The sequence below is a fragment of the Lithobates pipiens genome, unplaced genomic scaffold (assembly GCF_037356315.1).
Source record: "Lithobates pipiens isolate NorthernLeopardFrog02 unplaced genomic scaffold, aLitPip1_a1.2 Scaffold_23, whole genome shotgun sequence".
NCBI lineage: Eukaryota > Metazoa > Chordata > Amphibia > Anura > Ranidae > Lithobates > Lithobates pipiens.
In genome coordinates this window covers 265890096-265916466 of record NW_027507785.1, presented here as the reverse complement: position 1 = coordinate 265916466, position 26371 = coordinate 265890096, and the positions used below count along the sequence as shown (strand labels likewise).

The 26371-nt window shown below is 44.0% G+C and overlaps 2 protein-coding genes across 6 annotated transcripts in view; one reads left to right on the top strand and one right to left on the bottom strand.

The window, feature by feature from the left end:
* The window catches only part of NCF2 (neutrophil cytosolic factor 2), a 59944-nt gene extending 47120 nt beyond the window's left edge, over positions 1-12824 (top strand). The window contains exons 14-15 of the mRNA XM_077453138.1: positions 9991-10147; positions 12468-12824. Of these exons, the coding sequence (XP_077309264.1) occupies positions 9991-10147; positions 12468-12553 (243 nt within the window). The 3' untranslated portion in view covers positions 12554-12824. The remainder of the gene's footprint in view (positions 1-9990; positions 10148-12467) is intronic.
* Positions 12825-15251: 2427 nt separating this feature from the next.
* The window catches only part of SMG7 (SMG7 nonsense mediated mRNA decay factor), a 115515-nt gene continuing 104395 nt past the window's right edge, over positions 15252-26371 (bottom strand). For 2 of the 5 annotated variants that reach the window (XM_077453133.1, XM_077453136.1), the window contains 5 exons: positions 23448-23525; positions 23182-23341; positions 20724-20894; positions 20487-20638; positions 15252-16924 (listed from right to left, as the gene is read on the bottom strand). In XM_077453133.1, the coding sequence (XP_077309259.1) occupies positions 16811-16924; positions 20487-20638; positions 20724-20894; positions 23182-23341; positions 23448-23525 (675 nt within the window). In that variant the 3' untranslated portion in view covers positions 15252-16810. Of the gene's footprint in view, positions 16925-20486; positions 20639-20723; positions 20895-23181; positions 23342-23447; positions 23529-26371 lie in introns of all 5 variants that reach the window. The other 3 variants (XM_077453134.1, XM_077453137.1, XM_077453132.1) reach the window with 2 other exon arrangements.

Here is a 26371-nt window from a genome sequence, read left to right as displayed (position 1 = left end):
GCAAAGACTTGTAGTAGAATGCATTTTGGTCAAAATTTATAAGGAGATTCAATTTTCTTTTTTTATAGCAGAAAGCAAAAAATATATATTTTTTTTCAAAATTGTTGGTCTTTTTTCATTTATATAATGAAAAAAAAAAATTTAAAACCCAGTAAGTGATCAAATACCACCTAAAGAAAGCTTAATTTGTGTGAAAAAAAAAAGACAGAGAAATGGATTTTACGGTAAGTCAAAAATCCCATTTTATGAGTTCATTGAAAGACACAGCGCTCCATTATTCAGAACCATAGGGCTATATCACCCCCTACAGAAGTAGGACAATAGGCAGAAAAAAGACTTGGCTATGCCTATGGGCAGTTCTAGGTGGTATACACCACTTCTCTGCTATAGTCCTTCAGTTTTGTAACAAGCAGTAGCAGAAGTATCAAAACTCCTTAGAGGGGTGGGTGCTGTGTCTGTCAATGAACTCAGAGAAATGGATTTTAAGGTAAGCCAAAAATCCAATTTTCTCTTTTGTTCATTGACACAGCGCTCCATTATTCAGAACCATAGGGACGTCCCAAAGCAGTGCCAAATATGAGGGGTGGGACAATGAAAAATCCCAAGGCTAACACAAGAGCCTTTGTTGTTGGTTGTAAGTGTGTCGGGACTCTACAGGTTAAAAGGACCGCATAAATAGCTGCAGATGGACACCAGTGGCAAGAAAAGCGCCCTGAGACGATTCAGTTCGTATAGGTAGCGCTATACAAGTCATTCATTCATTCATTCAAGAGCCAACCAGGTAACAGGAGCTCAACACAGAACAACTGGAGCCCCACCTAAACAATACACCAAGAGAGATTAGACCCCCTAAACAGGAGCCTGCAACACCTTGGGGCCAAAAGAAGCATCCTCAGATGCCAGAACATCCACTTTGTAGAATTTTGTGTACACCGACGACCAGGTGGCCACCTTGCAAAGTAACGCAACTGACGCCTGATGATGGAAGGCCTAAGAAGCAGTAAGTGGCCAAGTAGAATGCACCGTAACAGGGAAAGGAGGAACCCAAGCCCTGATAGAATAGGCCAGAGTCATCGTCTGTTTGATCAATCTAGAAAGGTCGCAGAAGAAGCAGACAGCCCCTTTTTTGGCCAGTCTTTGATTACAAATAGCAAGTCCGATCACCGAAAAGACCCTGTGTCTGCCAAATACACCCGAATCGCCCGAACACATCACGGGCATGTAAGGTAATTCCCCTTAGAATATTTTGACCTGGGACACAAGGAAGGCAACACAGTGTCCTTAGTCAAAAAGAAATCAGAGGAGGGAACCATACACAAGGCGAACAACCACCTCATCTTTGTGGATCACTAGGTAGGATGTATGACAAGATAATGCCTACAGTTCCGTCACTCTGCAAGCAGAGGTAATAGCCACCAAAAAAGCCACCTTCTCAGACAGAGTAAGCAAAGGAACTTCCCGAATATAATTTTTAGAGTGAGGCTTCTGTAGAACCGAACGCGCCAAGAGCAGATCCCACGGTGGTAGAAGAGATCGCACTGGTGGAGGCAAGTGTCAAAACCCCTTGATTACACCAGGGAGTGCGAGACCAGGGGACGCCGAAGAAAACCGCCAAAGGCCGACACTTGGTCCTTGATGGTACTCAAGGCCAGGTTCTGCTCAACCCCCCGTGAAGGGAGGTCGAAATCCGAGCCACCAAGAAAGAACGAGGGTAAATGCCAAGCGCCTGCCACCAGGATATGTATGCTATCCACATCTGGTGGTAAATCTTCGTAGAGGAAGACTTGCTAGCCTTCAGCAGCCATGCCTTCAAAACCAGCAACTGAAGCAGAATGGAAGATAAGCCCTTGGGACAGAAGATTCTCCCTGAGAGGGCAGTCACCAAGAGTCATCGGTGACCAAGAGCACCAGGCCAGCATACCAAGACCGACAAGGCCATCCAGGCCCACTAGAACGACCAGAATCCCTTTGGCCTAGACCCTGCACGAAAGCCACGGCAGAAGCTTGAGAGGGGGAAAGGTGTAGATCCTATACTGGCGCTACGGGGCCACCAGAACGTCTGCAGTGTTCACCAGAGGACCTTGTCAGAAACCTCAGTACCATTCTGTTAAGCCAAGACGCCAACAGATCTACCTCAGGAGAGTCCCATCGGAGCCATATCTGATGAAAAACGTCCTAGTGAAGGGGCCACCTTGTGGACCAACACTACCCGACCGAGGCAACCGCTTGCTAGTTTTCCACTCCTAAAATGCAAATAGTGGAGGGGGCCGGCTCAAGGCGTTCTGCCCACTGTCAGGGCTGCCAACACAGTCCTCGTTCTGCCCTGGTGATTGACATAGGCCACCGCCGTGGCATCGTCTGACTGGAACCGTTCCAGGATCCCCCGAATTCGACCCGTCCATGATCCATACGTAGTCTGATTACTCGAGGTCCCAGGATATTGACTGGCAGTCCAGATTACTCCAGCATCCAACGACCCTGAGCAGAACCCAGTCCCAGGACACCTCCCCACCCAGACAGACTGACATTGGTGTTGACCACTGTCCAATACAAGGGGAGAAAGGATGTGCCCTGCCGAAAATAGAGCAAAGCCACCAGGGACCCCTGGTTCAGCCGAATCTGATAGCCCAGAGACCTCGGGCACTTGTTTCATTATGCCAGGATCTCCCTTGAAGGGAGCTCATATGGAACTGTGCAAATGGAACCGCCTCAAAGGCAGATACCATCAGGCCCAACACTCGCATGCAAGACCTCCGGGAAACCCACCTGTGAGACAACAGTAGCTGAAGCGCAGCATGCAACTTCTGGAGTTTGTCCAGAGAAAGAAACACTCGGGCCAGAGATGAAGCTAGAGTCAGGGCCAGATAATCCAATTTTCTGGAAGGAGCCAGGGCAGACTTCAGGTAGTATAAAAGCCAACTGAAATCTGTGGTCTGTATAGCGAGCTACATCGACCCTCAGGGTAGCCGAGGACTCTGCGCACAGGCGGTCATCCAGGCAGCCCAGGACCACAATCCCCCGCTGACGTAACCACGCCAGAACCGGGGCCAAAACCTTTGTGAATACGTGAGGAGTGGAGGCGAGACCAAAAATCTGCGAACTGATGATGCTCTTTTCCCACAGTAAAACTGAGGAAGTGTCAGGCACATATTGGAGTTCGTAAATAAGCATCTGTGATGTCAACAGAAGCCAAAAAGTCCCCATGATGAAGGGACGCCACCACCATGCGGATATATTCTGATCTTCTGTACCCACTGGAACCAGGATAAGCACACCCTGAAGCAACAGGGCTGGCACAGCCCCACTGAAAACAGTCCGGTGACAGACATATATTGGAAGGAAAAAAAAACCTTTTTAGGGTTCAAGGTCGGAAACCCGAGACAGCCTTCATGCTGAAGGGGCCTTGGCCTTGTCCGTGGGGTCTGGGGAGGCCGTCCTTGGCTTGCCAGACCAGGTCTGAAGGACCGCATGCGCTTCCCCCCCCCCATTTCAGACTGTGGAAGAGATGTACACTTCCCTCCTGTGAGGCTTGTAATGCTGTCATCCAGGGTAGCTCCAAACAGACAATTGCCTTGAAATGGTAAACCAGTCACAGCTTTTTTTTTTTTTTTAGAAGCCCAGTCCACAGACCAACACTTAAGCCACAATACATGTCTAAGCACCACTGCAGAAACAGAGAGCTTTGCAACCAGGGGAACAGCGTCCAAGAGGCATCGCAGACAAACTGCAGCCCCCAGACCAACTGTCACGCCAATTCAGTGAAAGCAGAGGGATTCTGCTCCCCCTCCAAGTATGTCAGCCAGATCCTTAAAAGCCGGAGATTCCTCTACCAGAATCATGGTCGCCTTGCGCATACTAGAGACAGGGGGATCCACTAGGGTGGAACAGTCGACTCTTTAAAGGAGGGACTCCACAAAGGGGTACCTCACAGCAAAGCGTCTTTTGAACCACAAAAGGGGACGCTTTGGACACTCCCAGTCTTTAAGGACAAATATACCAAAATAGGAGGGAAAAGGGAATGCTTTTGCCATGGGAGACAGCTTGGGCCACATCCACGACGGCAGAGATAGATATAGGATCAGTGGAGACCGATGAGGCGGGAGGGTGCCATTTACTAGGCTATATGCCCAAGTGCCACCTGTGAAAACACAAAGAACTCGGGGGCGGGGGGTTGGCGCAGTCTGAGACCTCTGCCGCCTTAGGCCCCGCCCAGGGGCGTCACCAATGTCCCACACAGGGGACGTTGACTGAGGCTCCTCACAGGGGGCACCGGCCGAGATCTGCCAGGGAGGGACTATTGGACCCCCTAAGACCCAGTACAAGGTGCGTCCACTAATGCCCCGCACAGGGGGCACTGGCTGAGACCCCGTACAAGGGGCGTCCACTAATGACCCGCACAAGGGGCACCACTGGACCCTTCACAGGGGGCATTGGCTGAGGCCCTTCACAGAGGGTGTCCACCAAGGCCCCGCACAGGGGGCACCTATGGAGGACCCACTTAAAGAACCCTCCAAAAGGGGATCACCCTCAGGGTCCCCACAGCGCTGTCCCTTTGGAAGAAGGCGTTCTAGCACAGGTCCACAGGGTACCGAACCAAGCAGAGCCGAGGAATGGAAGGCGGATGCCAGCAATGGAAGGTGGCGGCGGCCTCCACCCCCCATTCTAGAATACCCCCAAACTTCGCCCGGTCAGTAGGCCACAAAGCTGTGGCCTAAATGAGTGGAGGGTTGCCGCAGCGGGCACAAATGCCTGGTAACCCGCTCCCTAGGCCCAACTATCCAGCAGGTGCCAAGGTGTACCCCCCATAGTGACAACACTGGAGGGGTGGAGTGAACAAAGTGTCTGAAGCACCTAGGCCAGAAGGCTGGGTGTCACCCAGGGAAGGGGGGTGTGCAGGAGAGGAGGGGGCCCCTTATTGATCCAGCGAAGCACATGGGTAATAGTTACATAGTTAGTCAGGTTGAAAAAAGACAAGTCCATCCAGTTCAACTACAAAAAAAAAAATCATCATCATACAATCCCATATACCTACAGTTGATCCAGAGGAAGGCGAAAAACCCCAGCAGAGCATGATCCAATTTGCTAAAGCAGGGAAAAAATTCCTTCCTGATCCTCCAAGAGGCAATCGGATTTTCCCCGGATCAAATTTTACCTATAAAAGTTAGTATCCAGTTATATTATGTACATTTAGGAAATAATCCAGGCCTTTCTTAAAGCAATCTACTGAGCTGGCCAGAACCACCTCTGGAGGGAGTCTATTTCACATTTTCACAGCTCTTACCATGAAGAAACCTTTCCGTGTTTGGAGATGAAATCTCTTTTCCTCTAGATGTAGTGTACCCCCTTGTCCTCTTTGTTGACTGTAAAGTGAATAACTCAACACCAAGTTCACTATATGGACCCCGTATATATGTGTACATGTTGATCATATTCCCCCTTAACCACTTGAGGACCGCCGTATTGCCATTGTACGTCAGCACAATGGCACAGGCAGGCACAATCACGTACATCTACGTGATTGCCTTCCAGCGGGTGGGGGGTCCGATCGGACCCCCTCCCGCTGGTTACGGCGGTCCGATTCGCTCCAGGAGCGCTCCGTGATGAGGGGATGGCCGTTGGTTTTCGGCCACCCCCTCTGGATCGCTCCTGGCCAATGAGAAGCTTCCTCCCCTGTGTATTGTTTACACAGGAAGGAGGAAGTGATGTCATTCTCCTCGGGGCGGTCTTTTTGACCGGACTACGAGGAGAAGAGTAAAAGTAAGTCTGCACGAACACTACACTGACATGTAGGTACATACAGGCACACAAACCCCCCCCCGATCGCCCCCCCCTCCCCCCCCAGTCACAGTGTCACTGATTGCATTGATCATTTCTTTACTGATCAATGCATTCAGTGTCAGTTGTGACAGTAAAAACTGTCAGGACAGTTAGTGTTAGGTCCAGGGTAGCCCCCTATCACCCCCCAATAAAGATTTAACCCCCTGATTGCCCCTAGAGTTAACCCTTTCACCCCCTTTTGCCAGTGTCACTAAGCGATCATTTTTCTGATCGCTGCATGTGTCGCTAGTGTCGCTAGGTAGCTAGTTATTTTTTTAGGTTCACCGCCAGGTTTTTATATCGCCAGGTACCCCGATATACTACCCAATAATGTTTTTAACCCCCTGATTGCTGCTAGTTAACCCTTTCACCCCCTTTTGCCAGTGTCACTAAGCGATCGTTTTTCTGATCGCTGCATTAGTGTCGCTACAGTCGCTAGGTAGCTAGTTATTTTTTTAGGTTCACCGCCAGGTTTTTATAGCGCTAGGTACCCCGATATACTACCCAATAATGTTTTTAACCCCCTGATTGCCGCTAGTTAACCCTTTCACCCCCTTTTGCCAGTGTCACTAAGCGATCGTTTTTCTGATCGCTGCATTAGTGTCGCTACAGTCGCTAGGTAGCTAGTTATTTTTTTAGGTTCACCGCCAGGTTTTTATAGCGCTAGGTACCCCGATATACTACCCAATAATGTTTTTAACCCCCTGATTTCCGCTAGTTAACCCTTTCACCCCCTTTTGCCAGTGTCACTAAGCGATAATTTTTCTGAACGCTGCATCAGTGTCGCTAGTGTCGCTAGGTAGCTAGTTAACTAGGCTCCCAAAAAGTCCCCCACATGTGGTATCCCCGTACTCGGGAGAAGCAGCAGAATTTATTTTGGGGTGTAATTTGACTTCTGCCCATAGCATGTGTGAGCAATATATCATTTAGTGACAACTTTGTGCAAAAAAAAAAAAGTTTGTAATATTCCCGCAACTTTTGGCAAAATATAAAATATTCCATGGACTCAACATGCCTCTCAGTAAATAGCTTGGGGTGTCTACTTTCCAAAATGGGGTCATTTGGGGGGGTTTTGTGCTATTTTGGCATTTTATGGCCTTCGAAACTGTGATAGGTAGTGAGGAGTTAAATCAAAAATTTGCACCCTTAGAAATCCTGAAGGTGGTGATTGGTTTTCGGGGTGCCGTGCGCGACTAGACTCCCAAAAAGTCCCACACATGTGGTATCCCCGTACTCGGGAGAAGCAGCAGAATGTATTTTGGGGTGTCATTTCACATATAACCATGGCATGTGTGAGCAATATATCATTTAGTGACAACTTTTTGTAAAAAATTTTTTTTTTTTTTTTTTTTGTCATTATTCAATCCCTTAGGACAAAAAAAATAAATATTCAATGGGCTCAACATACCCATCAGCAATTTCCTTGGGGTGTCTACTTTCCAAAATGGGGTCATTTGGGGGGGGATTTGTACTGCCCTGCCATTTTAGCACCTCAAGAAATGAGATCGGCAGTCATAAATTAAAAGCTGTGTAAATTCCAGAAAATGTACTCTAGTTTGTAGACGCTATAACTTTTGCGCAAACCAAAAAATATACGCTTATTGACATTTTTTTTACTAAAGACATGTGGCTGAATAAATTTTGCCCTCAATGTATGACTAAAATTTAGTTTATTCGATTTTTCTTATAACAAAAAGAAGAAAATATCTTTTTTTTTCAAAATTTTCGCTCTTTTTCCATTTATATCGCAAAAAAAAAAAATCGCAGAGGCAATCAAATACCATCAAAAGAAAGCTCTATTTGTGGGAAGAAAAGGACGCAAATTTCGTTTGGGTGCAATATTGCATGACCGCGCAATTACCAGTTAAAGCAGCGCAGTGCGAAATTGCAAAAAGACCTCTGGTCCTTAAGGTGTTTATTGGTCCGGAGCTGAAGTGGTTAATCTCCTCTTATCAGGAGTGAATAAATTCAGTAACAAGAGTGAATAAATTCAGTGCTTCCAGACAGATCCTCCTCGCCAAGTGGGGGGGCTGTCGGCCATGAGGAATGCTGCGACACAGGCCGAGACACGGTCGTAAGCGACCTCGCAAGACGTTTAACTCACAGGGCCAGCCGACGTAGTGAGTAGCTGTGGTCTGCAGTTGATTGTAGTTCTCACAGGAAAAAATCCAATAGAAAAAAAAAAAAGTAGTTTAAAAAGTAAAAACAAAATTGCCAGGGCCAGAGAGCCTAGCAGGGAACTAGGTCCTTACTCCTGACTAGGCAGAAAAAAAACTGAAAGCCTATAGCATATAGGTTCTGAATAATGGAGTACTGTGTCAGTCAATGAACGAAAGAGATTTTTTTTTTTGAGTACAGTGTTGCATTTGACAGTAGTAGTAGCGCAGTGACGAATAGCAAAAAATTGCCTGGTCATGAAAGGGGGTAAAACCTTCCATAGCTCATGATTATAGCTGCTCCCAACCCAACTTCTAACGGCTATACTAACTACCCTGTAAACAGAAGATGCATATACTTTACCTATTCGCAGGGCGCTCTTGTCACGTGATCTCCCCAGCGGCTGGCTTTAGGGGAAAGGATAGATTGTAGACAACGGATGAAATGCCTGGGCGGTGTCGTCACTCTTAAGCTTACTATAGGGCACATCTGACAAATACAAGGCACCTGGGCTGAATCCAGCCCACCAGATCCTTTCATGTGACCCTTTCCCCTCTCCTGCAGCACCCCCTTATCTCCACCCTCACTCTGTCTTAGCAGTTGGCAGAAAGGACAACAGAACTCCTCCTACAGATCCTGCACTTCTCTGTGCAGCCACAGCACCTCCTCATCTCCCTCGTCTCGGTATTCAGCAGACTAGCAGCTGATACCATCCCTCCTCTGAAGCTGCTGCCTGTTCACTTCCTGGATTTACAGAGGCACACCTTCAGCTCTGCAGCTCTCATTGGCCCTCCTGTGACTCATTCTCCCCCTTCCCTTCCTGGCAAACTCTCAGGAGAGTGAGAGCTGGGCATGAGGTCATACGCCTAGGCATTTTTCCCCAAACAAGAAACATGAAGTGGGCTGTATAAGGTATTTACTGGCAGAAAAAAAAATGTTTCCAAAGTTAAAACAAGGGCGGAAAATATAATTGATGGAAAGATTTTACATTTACTGCAGCAAGCAGCCCAACGGAGTGAAAGACGTATTTGTACGTCGCTTCGTCCAGTAGCCTCTGGGGGCACGCTGATTGGTCAGAGGGGGAGCCAATCAATGGGACCGGTGGGCGAGATGGCCATCTGCCACCCACTTTCGCTCCTCAGAGGCAGAACAATGATCTGTAAACATGGCAGATTGCCGTTCTGACAGGGGAGAACAGAGATCTGGTGTCCCTGCTAAGCAGGAACACAGATCTCTGTTCTCCCAGTCAGAGCAATCCCCACAGTTAGTAAGCACCCCCTAGGGATACATTTACCATTTGATCACCCCTGGTGTTAACCCCCTTCCCTGCCTGTATTATTAGTACAGTAACAGTGCATATTTTTAGCACTGATCACTGCATTAGTGTCACTGATCCCCAAAAAGCATCAACTGCAATCCTAAAATTCGCTAATCACCGCCATTACTAGTTAAGAAAAAAAAAATCCCATAAAAATATCCCATCATTTGTAGACACTAACTTTTGCGCAAACCAATAAATATACACTTACTGGGATTTTTTTTACCAAAAAATATGTAGCAGAATACATATAGGCCTAAACTGATTAAGAAATTAGATTTTTTTTATTGGATATGTATTGAAGCAGAAAGAGTAAAAATTGCTCCTTTTTTGTTTATAGCGCAAAAAATAAAAACCGCAGAGGATACCACCAAAAGAAAGCTCTATTTTGGGGGGGGGGGGGGGAAGGACATCCATTTTATTTGGGTACAGCATTGCATAACCGCACAATTGTCAGTTAAAGTAACGCAGTTCAGTATTGCAAAAAATGGCCTGGGCATGAAGGGGGTAAAACCTTCTGGGGCTGAAGTGGTTAAACTGTGCCATTATGTGCATTTCGTTTTCTGGCCATTTCTACTACAAATTGGGTTGAAACAAATACTTTGTTGGGCTAGAAGTATGGGAGAAAAAAATGTATGTTTGAGAATGTATCTTGCTGACAAGTTTCTGTAGCTGAAATGATTGTGTTTGACACCTAGGCAGAAGAATCTCTGGTAAAAATGGAGAATGCAGAAAATCCTGTTCAGTCAGAAGATAAGGCAGGAATGACTGTAATAGCCCTCTTCGATTATGAGGCCTCCCAAGCAGAAGATTTACCGTTTAAAAAAGGAGATGTGATAAAAGTATTGAATAAAGGTGAGTGATATTTACAAGGGTCCACAAAATCCATAGACAGCTGCATACTTGCTTTATTATGACACTAGAGAACCCTGCATGGTCTAAAACCTGGTTGGTAAAAGAAAATCTAGTGTTAAGCCGGCCACAGACAGCAGGAACTGGCTGAGATTCAAACTATGTATGGGGCAGGCTTGAATGTACCAAGTTGATCAATCAACTTGGGTACAACCAGCATGCCGGATTTTGCTTGCAATTATCACCAGTGGCTGCAACCAGCCTGCCGGATTTTACTTGCAATTACCGCTAGCAGCTGCTATAGCCGCTAGCAATAATCACTGTCCTCTCACAGAGAATACAATGTCTCAGCAGGAGGGATTCCACTGTCAGTGCTGATGAGGCAATTGTGTGAATTTCTTTCCTGCAACCTTGCACAGTCTATGGCAGGCCTAGCCTAAAGCCTGGTACACACTACTAGTTTTTTTTTTTTTTTTTTCATTTATCCCAGCAGGGTGGAGCCTCTGTACTAACTATGCAATGTTAGTACAGTGAACCCCTACTGATGTGCTATTGTGTTCTGACCAGCCCCCGCCCAAAACATTGGCTGAGAGTGCCGATTGGGAGCTGATTGGCAGACCTTTTTCGGTCATGCCCTTTAGACAGAAGCCACCCAAATGACCAGCATCTGTTGGACCGTCTGCAATACACACAAGCCAAATGGCAGCTGGTTTCCATTGAATCAGCTAATGCCGCCCGAGACCCGAGAAAGAGACCGACCAATTTAACATCTAGCATCCAGGGTGCAGAAATGCTTTTATCCATCACATTAAACTTTCCTTTGACTTTTATAGTCCGTGCACTGCCTAGATGAGAACTAGCACCATGAATAGGACACAACCATACTTCAAAAGTAACATTCCAATTGACTATGGGATATTAGTGCACAGACAGTCTGGCCAGCTTGTGGAGAATGCAGGTAGCCTCCAACCGAGAAAGAGACCGACCAATTTAACATCTAGCAGCCAGGGGGCAGAAATGCTTTTATCCATCACATTAAATTTTCCTTTGACTTTTATAGTCCGTGCACTGACTAGATGAGAACTAGCACCATGAAACCAAAGGCAACCCTCTGCAGATGCTTTAGCACATGTGAAAATACATAAGTGTGAATGGGTTCTTAAAAGGATACGCTCACCTTTTGAAAAAAATAAATGCACTGTTTTTGGGGGGGGGGGGGGGAAATAAAAGTGCCTATTTTTTTTCTAAGGAGCCTGCAGAACATTGCACCTGTGATCAGGAGAGTGAGTCTCGGGCTCCTGCAGACTCTCAGGGTAGCTGTCTGCCCGTATATCATGAGGGCAGTCGGTTACCTGAGAGCAGGGAGATAAATGAACTACGGGGATGCTCACTAGTGCCCTTGCAAGTTATTGAGAATTACAAGCCATCAGCCGCAACGGCGGACGATATTGTAGACATTCACAGGAACCTGTGAATGAATGATGGGACCATGTGGCTGGATCCCTGCATAGCTGTTCAGTTTTCAAATTCTAACAGCAGGTGCAGGGAAAAGATCCCCTGCTCGCTGCAATGGGCAGATGGTGGAATATGGACAAGTTCCCAAGGTAAAATTATAATTTAAATGCATCTGGGAAGAATCAGGCCTCCTTTCAGTCTCTTGGTCCTGAAGATCATTGGCATTTTAATGCAGCACTTGACAAAAAAAATTAAAATAATTCAGCGACATCCTCCTGCCACCCTGTTAACACAGGATTAGTGAATGGCACTGCTACCAGTCCAGAGTCATCTAAATTTCATACAATCAGATTCTGTGTCCACATCCTGGCACATGCAACAGTGTGACAACAGGAAATTGCTAAAGAATGAGGCAGCTTAGAGTATGGTTCCGGAGTGAGCAATTTGACCAGAAGTTCAGGCTGCAACATCTCTGACCTGACCAAGCAGCACAAAAGATTGAATTTAAATCATGCCATCGATGGGCGTCCTATGGAAGCTTTTGTTGTAGATGCCAAGTCCATTTAGTCACCCTTGGCTTTCTGCATCTAGTCTTTGAAGACCATCCCAGAGCAGCTGAAAGAATAAGGGTACATACCAAGACAAAAGGCCAACCAAATCACAGTAAGCTATAGCAATAGTTTTTCATCATGCTAACTGCAGCAAACTGACTAATTGCCATGGGTTATTACACACTGCCCCCCACTTGTGTTTTTGTACTGTTTTACTGAATTATTAAAGCTAACCCTTTACAGCTACTTTTACAGTACTAAAACGATTGCAACAGGTTGGCACAAGAAAAGAAAAATGTATTGTCTTTCTCTTGCAGTGTCTGAGGAGTGGTGGGAAGGAGAATGTCACGATAAGTTTGGAATTTTCCCATCAGCCTTTGTAAACAGAAAGTCCAGTATGTGAATTCCTGCAGCTGCTAGTGCACACTGCAACTGCCGTATTCCAACTATGCAAAGTATCCATATCCAGCATAACAGTGCTCCATCTTGAAGTTCTGGAAAGAATTTACATATGTAGGATGACATCCATGTGTTCTTCATAAACAGAGGCACAGTTAGTGCAAATATAGTACATTTTACGTTCACATTGAAAACACTTATTACAACTTTCCTTATTCTTTCAACCATTTGTAGATTTTTTTTTTTATAACTACCAAAATAAACTTTCAAACAAACAGAGTGTATGACATGTGTTCTTGTGTTCAAACGTAGTTGTAAATGGATGTAATTCTTTGTGGAGTTTAAAGTGTTAGTTCACCTTTTTGGAAAAAAATCCCCACTCTTACCCCCTTCTTTCTGCAGGGCTTCCGGGATGGATTAGAGCGATTTTGATTGGTAAGTGCTGGCACAGAGAATCGCTTTGATTTGTCCTGGAAGCCCTGCAGAAAGAGGGAGAAAAGTGGGGATACCAAATTTCTTTTTCTGAAAAGGTGAACGCTGCTCAGCCAGAAAAAAAGCCCCTAAACTAGAAGTATTCCAAGGTGGTTGCATTTAAGAGATGGTCCCAGGATTTGCCACTCTTGAACTGCAGCACATTTCACATACCTACAGCTTTCATTTGTTACTCCATCCAAAGTGGACATTTTCATTATGGTAGGTGCTGTTTAACTAAATTATCAACCAATTTCATAAAAATGTTGGCCTTTAAGATTTTCTGAGTGCCAATTTTTCTTAATTAAGGTGAAAGGAGGTGAGCATTTTCTATTTTTTTTCCAGGATAAATGTAGTTCACTTGTGATCCTCCCCTCCCTTCTCAACATATACAGGAGGAAAGGTAAAAAGACAGCCTTGTGTCTGGGACTTTACATTTTACACAGCAGTGCCATTTTAAATGGAGATTTTAGAAGTCCACTTAGTACAAAACCAGTATCCCTGCATTGGGGAGACAAAATCTGCAGATGAGGAGTTCCTTTCTGCCGCATAATTTACTTTTATCTGGTGTTCAAATTATTATCACAGCAAACCTGTCATTTTCAGCAGATGTTCCAATATACCTATATGCTTGAACCAATGTGATATAATGTACAGTGCCTTAAAAAAAAAAAAAAAATAAATAAAAAAAAAAAAATGTATTCATACCTTGAACTTTTCCACATTTCGTCATGTTACAACCAAAAAGCTAAATTTATTTTATTGGGATTTCATGTGATAGACCAACACAAAGTGGCACATAAATTGTCAAGTGGAAGGAAAACAATAAATGTTTTTCAACATTTTTTTACAAATAAATATCTGAAAAATGTGGCGTGCATTTGTATTACCGCAACCATGTTTCACGGTGGAGATGGTGTGTGCAGGGTGATGTGCAGTGTTAGTTTTCCACCACACAGAGTTTTGCTTTTAGGCCAAAAAAACTAAAATTTTGGTGTCATCTGACCATCTTCTTGCACGCATTTGCTGTGTCCCTATAGGCCAGATTTGTGGAGTGTGCGACTAATAGTTGTCCGGTGGACAGATTCTCCCACCTAAGCTGTGGATCTCTGCAGTTCCTCCAGAGTTACCATGGATCGCTTGGATGCTTTGCTGTTTAATGCTCTCCTTGTCTGGCCTGTCAGTTTAGGTGGACGGCCATGTCTTGGTAGGTTTGCAGTTGTGCCATACTCTTTCCATTTTCGAATGATGGATTGAACAGTGCTCAGTGAGGCTTGGGATTTTTTTTATTTTTTTAGAACCTAACCCTGCTTTAAATGTCTCCACAACTTTATCCCTGACCTGTCTGGTGTGTTCCTTTGCCTTTGTGATACTGTTTGTTCACTAAGGTTATCTAACAAACCTCTGAGGGCTTCAGAGAACATGAGAAAATGTGGAACATTTCAAGGGGTGTGAATACTTTTTCAAGGCACTGTATACAGTTTACCAATTCAAACATTCAGCACTCAAAACAGACCTATACTAAAGTGTAAGGCCTCATATGCACACAACACATTTTCTAAACTCTCCAAGAAGCCTTCTTCCTGGCAGCAGCGTTTTAGAAAAAAAAAAAAAGCCTGATGCTTGTAAAAACATAACGCGTTCAGCCGCGTCAGGCACTTGGGTGTTAATTTCACTAGTCAATATATTTTATTCTGGCTATTGAAATGAATTAACGCTAAACGTGCCTGGCATTAACGCACTTTTAGACACGTTTACAAGCGTTAAGCATTTTTTCTGTTCAAACGCTGCTGCTCCTGGACAGACTGGCAGTGTCTTTTTTTTCCTGCCTCTAAACTCTCCTGCCACTAAAATCTCTGCTGAAAGCCTATGTATGCATGGACACACAGGCTAACATGCAGGGAAGTTTAAAGGCAGGAACATAAAAAAAAAAAAAGCCAGAAGCCCCCAGGGGCAGCTGTATAAATATCCAGTGTGCATGAGGCCTTAAAGTTTTGCTCCAGCAATCTTTCCTGAAAGGAGTGCAGGTTGGTTAAACATATTTTTCTACAGGGATCATGTGACCAAATGTCTATGCTTTCAGCCACATGAGCAGCACAGAACAGAGCTTGGATCGGCATTTTTTGCAATTTATTTATCTTTTTGATCTTTAAGCTATCATTAGAGTATAGGTCTGCATTAAATGAGCCAAAACCTTGGTAGGAAGAAAAAACACAAGTCATACCAGTAGCTGTAGAGAAGTTGAGTTTATTAATGGTAAAGCAGATCCGAGCAGATGGTGCTCACACAAGAACACGAGGGAAAGGTGGGAGTGAATAGAAGTCTCCACACTCGCTAGACCCTGCTAAAGGAAGGATCGCCTGAAGGGTACCTTACCACCTACTATTTCTCTTTCCAGTCAGAGAGAACTGGCTTCTTCCAGGAGAATAAAACTGTGGACAAAACGTCCGGCCCCAAACAGTGTGCAACATGTATGTTCCATGTATGTAGTGCTGAGGGCACCAGGAGTTACCCCTGGCATACAAAGATATGCACTCACACTTATAGGGGGGGATCTCTATGACAATTCTGCGTAGAAGAACCATTGCTACTTCCTTCTAGATTGACACTTGAGGAAACTCTTGGTCTTTCAAGTCACATTTCTACCCGATTGCTTGTATATCCTGCTCACTCATCATAAACATCCTAGCTTTCCCACTGCTAGTGTGCAATGCTCTTCATGATGCCAAGTAGTAAAGAGGACAGAACAGTTCACGTTCATATTTTGTGCTATGAGCTGTGGCACTTACACCCAGCATTGCAACTTGATCCAATACTTCTGTCACCCCTCTCTAGATGAAAGGGACTTCCCCAAGAGGCAGAGTAAAAAGGGAAGGGGGCGGGGTGAAGAAAAAAAAAATAATAAAATTAAAAAAAAAAAACCTACAGCTGCAGTCTAGCTGCAAGAATGTCGAGGCTGTACAGCCAGCCTCGTCTTGCCCCTAAGTGCCCCACATTAAAAGCACCTCCCCAACTATCCCAGCACCCATCCTGCAACAGACAGCTTTAGGAGACATTGAGCGCGCACGCGCACACGCACACACACAAACACACATGACAATTAAGCAGGCAGGGAAAGACAGACACCAAAAGTAGATTAAGGACACTCAATGGGTACAAGCAAGCATCCATAACTGTGGCATAGACACTCAACCCCTCACCCATTTCCCACAGATGGGAAAGAAAAATGAAAGCCACGCAGTCAATCACACCTCCCCTTAGCCAGCACAAGCTGGTGGATGAGAGGGGACCAGATCCTCTGCCTTCTCTGATGGAGAGAATTCCTGACATTCGGCTGTAAATTGGATATGAGGGTGTTCTTTGTGCACCCACTACTTAGAAGTAAAAACTCAGATCCTGAAGGGAGGGTTCTTCCTGTAGTCCCTCGCCTGCCTTCACTGCTGGGGAATATTTGCTCTCCGTGTGTTAGGCAGAGGTTTGGGGGGTGCTGTGAGAGGCATGCACAAATAACGAGAAGGATGGGGGCACGATACCCCATTTCCCCCAAACACAAGAAGTCCCAAACTTCCTCTGGATGGGAACTTCCTGCTGTGTCCGTCAGGTAACTGTCGCCTGCGGGGCAGGGGGGTTTCAGATTTGGTGGGATATGCTGGACGCTCCCCCACACGCACTCCCCCCCAGATCGGTGAGGGGGGAGAGAGGGCTGCCCTCCTCAGGGCTCAGGACATGTCCTGTCCTGTGCTGCTAACCCGTCATGCCATAAGTCGCTGGGTTCTTCTCCCCTTCTCTCTCAGTGTGGAGGGTTCAAGGATCCCTGCCCTCTCTGCTGCTTTTCCTTTTGCTGCATCAGGAGCTGCTCAAGGGCTGATGGGCCAGGGTGCATCATTGTGGTTGACCAGATGGACTGTGGAGCAGAAAAACAAATATAAATTTTACCCCAAGTAGCATAAAAAAAATAAATAAAAAAAAACACAAATCAAAACCTACAACCACAAAGAGAAAAATGCTTGTGCCCATAACAAAACTTGCAGTACCGCACTTTGTAGTATACTTCTAAATGAAAGACGCTTTGGCCTCATGCACACAGGGATAAAAAGCTCCACTTTAACAGGCATTCAGCATTTCTTTATGCCTTTAAACACAGTTCAATGTTAGACTAGATCACACTGTGCATTAGGCATTTAGGAGGCATAAAAAAAAAAAAAAGCCCCGAAGCTGCATTCTAAGAGGGGCTTATAAGCATATATGCACATACACGCCTCAACGTGCACATGTGAGCAGAAATGTATTACAGTGGCTAGAAGAAATATTCTAGCCAGTAGAAAGTTTAAATGCCATACGCCTGCAAAAGCGTGCAAGTGCTCACCAAAACATGCAGTTTTTGCGCTTGAGTTTTCTGCCATCTCCTGGCAGAAAGATCCAGCGTAAATAAGAGTACTTTAAAACGCCTGTGTGCAAGAAGCCTTAAAGTAGATACAGTTTAACGTGGAAATACAAACAGAAATAATGCTTTGCTCAAAATGGTGACAAAAAAGTAACGTGAAAAATGTTGGCGGCTTACCAGATTTATGCGCAATTATTTTTACTCATATACAGCTTAAATTGGGCCGGTTATTAAAATGTATTCACATAAATACAGCACATAGCAGAATCAATGAATCATATTTCTTGAGTGAAAATTACCTTTCTTGCTATGAATAAAAATAAAATGCTGCTCCTGTGCTCCCTTATTTGACACAATGTCTAGGCAGTTTAGATGACCAGGTATCTGGCTACCAGAACTGTAGGCGTATTACAAAAATTAAAGACATAAGCTGGCAATACATGGATCTGAATTTGGCTGATTCAGTAGCAACCGACTGAATTTTGATCCATATATGTGCAGGGAGGTTGTATTGAAGTTGATCAACTTCAGTACAAAGCCTGTCTGGATTTGTTTTTCATGCGATCGCTGTCAGCGACTGTAGCAGCCGGCAGTGATCATTGTATTCTGATGGCTGGGAAACCTACTGCCGTCAAAAATACAACAGCTTCACAGGAGGGATTCCCCATGAACAATGAATGTGTTTATGGAGAAATCAAGCAATTTTATTTCTTTCAACCCATGCTTGAAAGAAAAAAAATGTGGTTAATGTGTGGCCTGCCTTACAAATCACAATGTCGCACCGTCTTTCAGGGGACCAGTAAATTACAACAGTGTGCTGAGCTACCAAGCAGGAAGCAAAGTCTGAGGATGCAATAGGCAAAAAAGCTAATAAAAAGACTACAGTCCACCTTTCAGTATTTACATTATAAAAAAAATAAAAAAAACGGATGCTGCAAGGGGAGCTTGATGTGAGATACACATTGACTAAAGGCTTTGACAAGGGAGAGCAAAGAGAGGTTTTAGAAAGAGTGGAAAAAGCCAAAGCATATCCCTTTGGAGTGCCTAAGGCCAAGTCCTGGTCAAAACCTGATTGTTAAAGCTTGAGATGTTTGTACCATTAGGCCTCATGCACACACAGCTTAAAAAAACGCTGCTGTTTTTTGGTAACTGATTGCAGGAAGGCTAGAATGCGGAGACTGAAGTGTGTGTTCCTACCAGGCAAAGGAGGATTTCCAAGTGCGATCTGGAAGTGTTTTTTCTTGCTTTCACCAAGGTCGGAATGACAGACTGTCTCTGAAAGTGGTTGTAAACCCTTACAATCCACTTTTGACCTATAAGACTTACCTTTAGCTACCCCAGATATCTCCTAAACCTGCACGGTTTAGGAGATATCCCCTGTATCAGCATATGCCGATGGCATTAGCACATGCTGATGCAAGGGATATCTCCTAAACTGCACTGAAGCAATGGCAAGTTCATGCTGTTCAGTGTGGCATTACCAGCGGCTCCCATGTGGGAGTGAGGCCATTGCGGCTCCAGCCAAATCACAACGCCGGAGCCCGCGATACCCGGAAGTAACTCTGGGAGTGGTGTCGTCAGCTGTAACGGTGTACGGGGACCCCTGCGTGGGCTTCAGTCGAAGGCGAGTATTGCATACTAGCGCATTAGGTCTTTGTCTTGCAGTTTTTTTTGTTTTGTTTTTTTGGTGGGTTTACAAACACTTTAAGACTTGGGCTTCAACAGCCATGCCTTTAAAGCCAGAAACTTAGAAGCAGGATGGAACAGTGGGCCCTAGGGCAGAGAGTCTAGCCTGTATGGAGGAGGCAGGGGTCATCTCCTAGTAATCAGAGTACGTCTGTGTACCAGGTTCTTCTTGGCCAGTTTGGTGCAAAGAAAATCACTGGCTTCTTCTACTGCTCTATCTTGTGGAGCAGATGAAATAGAATTTGCATTGGAGGGGAAAGGCATAGATATCGTAGTCCTGAACGGAGACCAGGGGATTATCAAAGCATCTGATGCCAGTACTAGCTTGGTCCTAAACACAGAGGTAATTTGTGGAAAAACAAATTATGACCGCTGTGTATATCAAGAGCTGCTCACATTATGTGCAGTCACGTCACATGAAACAAATCTATAAAAATAGTGACGTGCTCCTGAAGAAACCAAATAATAAATCAAAATCCCGTTGACTGCTTGTGTCTTGCATATATTCCTTTAAATGTAAATAAAGGTGTGTTTTACTTTAAAGGAACCAATATATCAAAATAGCCTAGTGCTAAAATGTTAATACCATGCTTTAATATAAATCAAGTGTAATAACAATATCATGAAGACCGTGCATTTACATGAACTTGCATATACTGTAACTTCATGTGCAAACTGAGTATAACTAAAAGTGAAAAACGTCCATATGTAAGGATTCAATAAATATTCCCAAAAAACGCAATTGTGTATGAGTCCTTTTTATATAAGCATAAAGTGCTCACAAATCTTCCATTGTGGCTTTAAAATTCTTGCATGCAATATTTGCACTATTACCACCGCAATATTGAAGGTGTGTGCTCAGCTTATGGGATGGACTCCACTATTTATATAAACAGATGGTCATATAAAAGCTTCAGAATAGCATAAGCTCCTTTCCAGGTACTAAACAACAAGGTTTAGATAAGGTATGTACACACTTGCGCATGTATTTTTACATATATTGCAAGAATTTAAGCTCTAGTCCTTCTCTTACTACTCTAGTGTACTTGGGTAGGCATGTCTGAGAAGAGGAGGCATGTTTTGTCTGCATTGTACACAGCCAATAAATGGGCACATACACATTCTAGGAGATGACACTAAGCTCCTCTCTAGGACCAAAGCTCCTGTTACATCATCCCCACCAGGAAAAGGTGACAACACTGCTGCAATTTCAGCAGTGGTTCTGCAGCACAGTCTCCTGGAAGAAAGGTGGAACCAGAAACTAACATTGTCACAATCACCAGGTACAGAGAGAGGCAAGTAATAACGAGAACAGCATTGGGGATTATAGAAATAGGAACATGGATGAATTTATTGTCCAAAAATGCTTTTTACCTAGAGATAAACTTTAACTAACCTTCAAGCTTTCCATCAGGGCAGCCGACGAGTCCTCTCTTGCATTACCCTGGGCTGCCCAGGCATTAGCACTGCTGGAATTATTTACTTGGCGCCAACTGTTCTCTGTGGATGGAGCCACAGACAGGTAGTCCAGTCCAAAGCCACCCATTGCTAAAAAACAGGGGCGAAAATACATTCAGCAAAAGGGAACAGCATAATTAAACTTTCAAGTGTGTCATAAATAACAGATATTTACCTGGTTTGTCGCTCTTCCACCGGTCAGCTGCTCTGCGATCTCGGCTATCTGGGGTTCCAATGGGCCCAAAGTTGGAAAAGGGCTGGGAAATGTGATTATGGGTGGGAGGAGAGCTGGGCAGGCTGCTTGGATTAGAGGAGTGAGGTGACTGGCTGGCTGGTGTAGAGTGATCTGTTGGAGAAAAAAAATAAAATAGTATTACATTTATATTGATAGATAGTATGTATAACTGCGCTCCCTTGTGCAAAATTCAAATGAACATGAATGACTATATATAAAAATTAAAGTGCATTAAAGCTAAACGTCAGTCATTTTATTCAACTTTCCATCTATCAAATCCTCCGCTCTTGTTGTTTTTAACTTTGGATAATAAAAATTTTTTTTCCTGCCAGTAAATACTTTATACAGCCCACTTTCTGTTTCTGGTAAAAAGCCTAGGCTTTCGACATCATGCACGGCTCTCTCTCTCTCTCGACAGTTTGACAGGAAGGGAGGGGGGATGAGTCATAAGAGGGTCAATGAAAGCTGCAGAGTTGGAGGCGTGCCTCTGTGTAAATTCAGGAAGCAAACAGGCAGCGGCTTCAGCTGCCTGGTTAACATTGTTGCAGCCAGAATCCGTGGAGGGAGATTTCTGCAGCATAATTTGCAAGTATAGAATCACAGTATATATAAAAATACTATGCAAAGTGGTTGGAGGGAAGCTTCAGAATGGCAAAGATGTTTTTATTACAAATTATGTGAGCAGACTGCAGTTCCTCTTTAAGTGCAATGTCCATAAATTTGCATATATAGTCATTCATATTCATTTGAATTTTGCACAAGGCAGCACGGCTATACATATTATCTATCACGTAAAGGTTAATTAACCTCAAAATGGGCAGCTCTGAAATTTACACAAATACATACAATATAGGATATAGTGGATATCAAACGATTGTGCAGGTAAGAGATTTTTCCCAATTGTGTTATCGCGATTACATTTAATCTGTGCTTTAAAAAGACAACACATTCATAAATAAGACAACATAAACAAGCAGTTGTCACATTGAACAGTTTGATGAACTCTGGCTAAAATTAAAAGAAGGGCTGATGTGATTAACTGTTTAGAATTTATGTACAATCCCAATTTCAAAAAAGTTGGGACTCTGTGCAAAATCTACATAAACACAGAATACAATGATTTGCAAGCCATGTTTTATTCATAATGAAAAAAAAAAAAAATAGATAACATATTAACCATTTCACTGTGATATACGTTGTTAAATTGGTACGTTCCCGCAAATTCGCCTTATGGGTGTGTCATCCCCTTTAATAGCCTCCGGGGGTCGCACACCGTGGCAGGGGAGCTGATGCGCGTGGCCGGCGGGTGCAGCCACCGCTGGCCACCCGTGATTGCCGGAACGAGAGCTAGAATGGGGATTTGTGTGTGAAAACACACAAATCCCTGGTCTGTCAAGGGAGAGTAGACAGATTGTTTGTTCCTACTACGTAGAAACTGCGATCTGTCTCCTTCCCCAGTCAGTCCCATCCCCATACAGTAAGAAACACTCAGTGGGGAACACAGTTAACCCTTTGCTCGCCTCCCCCCCTAGTGTCAACCCCTTTCCTGCCAGTGACATTTACACAGTAATCAGTGCATTTTTATAGCTCTGATCGCTGTATAAAATGTCAATGGTCCCAAAAATGCGTAAAAAATGTCCGATCTGTCAGCCGCAATGTCAGATTACTGCTAAAAATTGCAGTTCACCCCTATTTCTAGTAAAAAAAAAAAAAAAAAAAAATGTAATTTAAAAATATAAAAACGCCATAAATCTTTCCCTAAGTTTGAAGACACAATTTTTTTATGTAAACCAATCAATATACGCTTATTGCGATTTTTTTTTTTTTTTTTTTTAACCAAAAGCATGTAGAATAATATATTGGCCTAAACTGATGAAGAAATTTGTGTTTTAAAAACATTTTTGGGGATATTACAGCAAAAAATATAGTTTTTTTTTTATGATTGTCGCTTTTTTTGTTTATAGCACCAAAAATAAAAAAGGCAGAAGTGATCAAGTGGGTACAATGTCACCCAACTGCGCAATTGTCAGTTAAAGTGATTGACCCACAATAAGTACGCAGATTAACTTTTTAAATTATATAATGAAAAAAATGCGAATCATCATAAACACAAAATTCTATTTCTATATGCTACATGTTTATCCCAAGTTTTATCAAAGAAGAAAAGGCTTGGATGGAGAGACACTGGCTACATTCATCTACAATCTACATACGAATGCACTGGGTTGGTGAGCCACGCCTTCTCTTCTCATTGATAATGCTCTTACACCTCTGAATGGTGTACCGATGCCAGCATCTTTCACTGCAATCAGGGGGGAGCTCTGTCTCAGCTTAGAGTAGCACTGCAAGTTTAATTTTTATCCAAAGTTTTGTTAACTCCATTCACAATGTCACTTACCCGAGCTGGCTGGAAGAGATGGAGACCAAGGTTTACCCTCAAACAGGGAGTAAAGCGATGTCTCCTGCTGTCCAAAAGGTGGACACGACTCCGGCTTTGCGCTGCTGCATGGTGGTTTGCCGTACACCTCATTAAACACGCTGTTACTCGGGAACCTCTCCTGCAGAAATCAGATTAAAGAAAGGTTAAAGTACTAGATACAAAACCTGGATGAGTCTAAACATCTCCTGACTCCTCTAACACATGTCCAAATGCCCTCCCCTTACCTGGCTCAGTGAAAATCCAGTAAGTGAGAGGAAAGAGGGGGGCTGGGATATCAGCTCAGATGGCTTTTCCAGAAGAGACTTCTCCAAAAGAAAGAGAAAGAGAATTCACTGCCAGATCCAATTATAGTGGCATGAAAAATGCAATCTGGTATTATTGCATAATCTGGGTGGGATTTGGTGGAAAATGGACTTAAAGTAAGACCAGAACATCTCGCCAAGGTCTCAGGTACTCGTGATGGATGACATGTGACTATCGCCTACCTCACAGGTCATCTTTGAAAACTAAGAGGTTGACTAGCTGTAACAGTCCTACATTATGCACACATTTACATACCCTTTTGGCAAAAATGTCAAAGCAAGATTGAGTTTAAAGAAGAAAAAAAAAATTCTGACTTGCCTGTATATTCCATATCTGAGTACAAGATGTATAGTCAGATACCAGGTTAAATGTAGTTAACTTCAAGTGACTGGACACTGGCAAAAGTTTGCTGATAATGCCCCCAGTGCACCCTCCTATAACTCCTCACTCCATGGAACTTCCGTTTTGAAGTAAGAAATAGAGCAAAGGGAGCCGTGTTGTGTACTTGAAGATATGGAATTTACAGAGGAAAAAAAATAAAAAATTCTCATTACCTTAATCCTATAGTACAGGACAGAAGAAGTGTAATCAGACCATGGGCCACCCCCAAGCAATAATCTAAGGTGTGGGCAACAATAGCAAACAAGCCAGAAGGGTCAACCAACCCAAACCTTTCAGATGAAAACTTGAAACACCTTGTGACTGAAGCTCACATCAGCAGAGGCCAGGAGATACACCTAGTAAAACATTGAGAAGGTATAAAGAGAAGACCAGGTAGCAGCTTTGCAGACCTGCGAAAGGGATGTTTGATGCTAAAAAGCGCAAAAAAAAAGAGTAACTGAGCTGAAGTGGGCCTTGATAGGGAAGGGAGGAACCCTTTCATTGAAGACATTAGCTGCCTGAGCCACCTAGCTATGGTGGAAGAGGAAGCAGGATGACCCTTTTTGGAACCTTCACTGATGGCAAAAAGGAATTCGATTTTCGGAAGGAAGATGTTGAAGTTAGGTAAACCATAACTGCTCTGGCCACATACAATTGGAGCGTCATCTCTTTAGCATGCTTAAAGGTAGGACGGAGGGAAGGGAGGATAAAGGAAGAGATCTTGGGAACAACGGAAGGTCTGAGGACCACCTTATCTCTGTGTAAAATAAGAAAAAGTTTTGTTTACAAGAAAGTGCTCCTGCTTGGAAACATGCCCGGCAGAGGTAATGGTCACTTTACTGGTGAGATCCCCCAACGGAACATCACAGATCGGTTCAAAGGGAGGTCTTTAAAGAACGAAAGTACCAGATTTATATCCCAGTGAGATACTGTGGGGCAAAGTGGGGGGATGAGCCACACCTTGTAAAAAAGGTCTTAACAAAAGTGTTAAGCCAAAGGCCTTTGGAACAGAATAGACAGGGCAGAAACCTAAGAGACAGATGCTAGTCTAGAGCAGACCAGAGGGAGGCCAGGATGCAAGAAAAAATAAATAAAAAAAAAAGATTCCAGAGTATTGAGCTGCCTTGCTTTTGTACCTGCCAAAACAGGCCTTACCAAGTGTGATGGTTGATCTTACAAGGAGTACATTTTCCCACTTTGATTAAGGTGGGAACGACAGAATCAGTAATGCTCCTGGCCCTACGATTCCTCGAATATTGAATCTATTGCAATTGTACTGTCTGCCTCAATTTTGTAAAGTACTATGCAAATGGTGCTATATAAATCCTGTTTAATAGTAATTTTTTAGGGCCAAAGTCTCAGTCATGACATTAAAGCCAGCTGTCTGGCTTCTATAAAAGAGGCCAAGGCTCATCTGACAGTAGTCCAAGTATGTTCTGTGTACCAAGTTCTCTGGGACAATCAGGGGCAATTAGGATCACTGGAATCCATTATCCTATCTTGCAAAGCAGTTGAGATAAAAGCTTTACTGGAGGAAATACATAAACCAGCCAAAAAAAAACGGGGTCCAAGGAGTCACCGGCTCACTGTAGAAAGCATTTGGCATTAAGCCTCAGCTTGTGTCCCATAAAATGCAGAAGGTCAACAGTCTGCAGAATCCTCTTGCATGTCCACCTCAACTTCTTTAAAGAGGTCAGGAGGATCAAGGACATATTTCTGAATAAATTCAGGTGGTGAAGAGGCAGAAGGTGCTTTGGGGCCTTGGAGACAGAAGGCTTCAGAAAGGCAGACCGTTTCCCCCCCAAAAAAATCAGAAATCGCTGTAGTAAAATCTGCTTTAGTCAGATATGCCTAAAATGGAGCTAGAATTAGAGGACGTGAGCCATCCTAATATGGGGCCTTACTCCAGTGCAAGGCAACAGGTATCACCATGATCATTGCATGGTTTTCCCGTGTACTGTCTATAATCCAAATACTTTTAGGTCCCTATTTCTCAGCTCCTCTGTGCCTGGTCTATGTGACTGCTGAATGAACCCCCCTTGAAGTACTCACATTGGATGCAGAATTAAGCCCTCCTTCACAATGAATATGGGTTTGAAATTGTGCGACTTCAGCTGAAGCCACACAGATTTAAAAAGCAGCATGTCCATGCGACTTCTGGTGCAACTTGAAAGACATCTGTGCTGCTTCATGCAAGGATGTCCATTAAAGTCGCACCCAAAATCAGCAAAAAGTAGTGCAGGAACTACTTTTGCAAATTGGAACAGCGCCGGACAGTTGTCATTGCACTGATTGGGTCAATAGGATGCTATTTGAACCTGTCAAATCGCATGACAAAATGGTTCAGTGTGAACGAGGGCTTAAGGATATTTGCTTGTCTGGGAAAGGAGCCGGTATAACCCAGGCACTGACCGATGTCCTATGTCTCTTGAGAAGGAGGTACTGAGGGGCAGACATGGTTCTT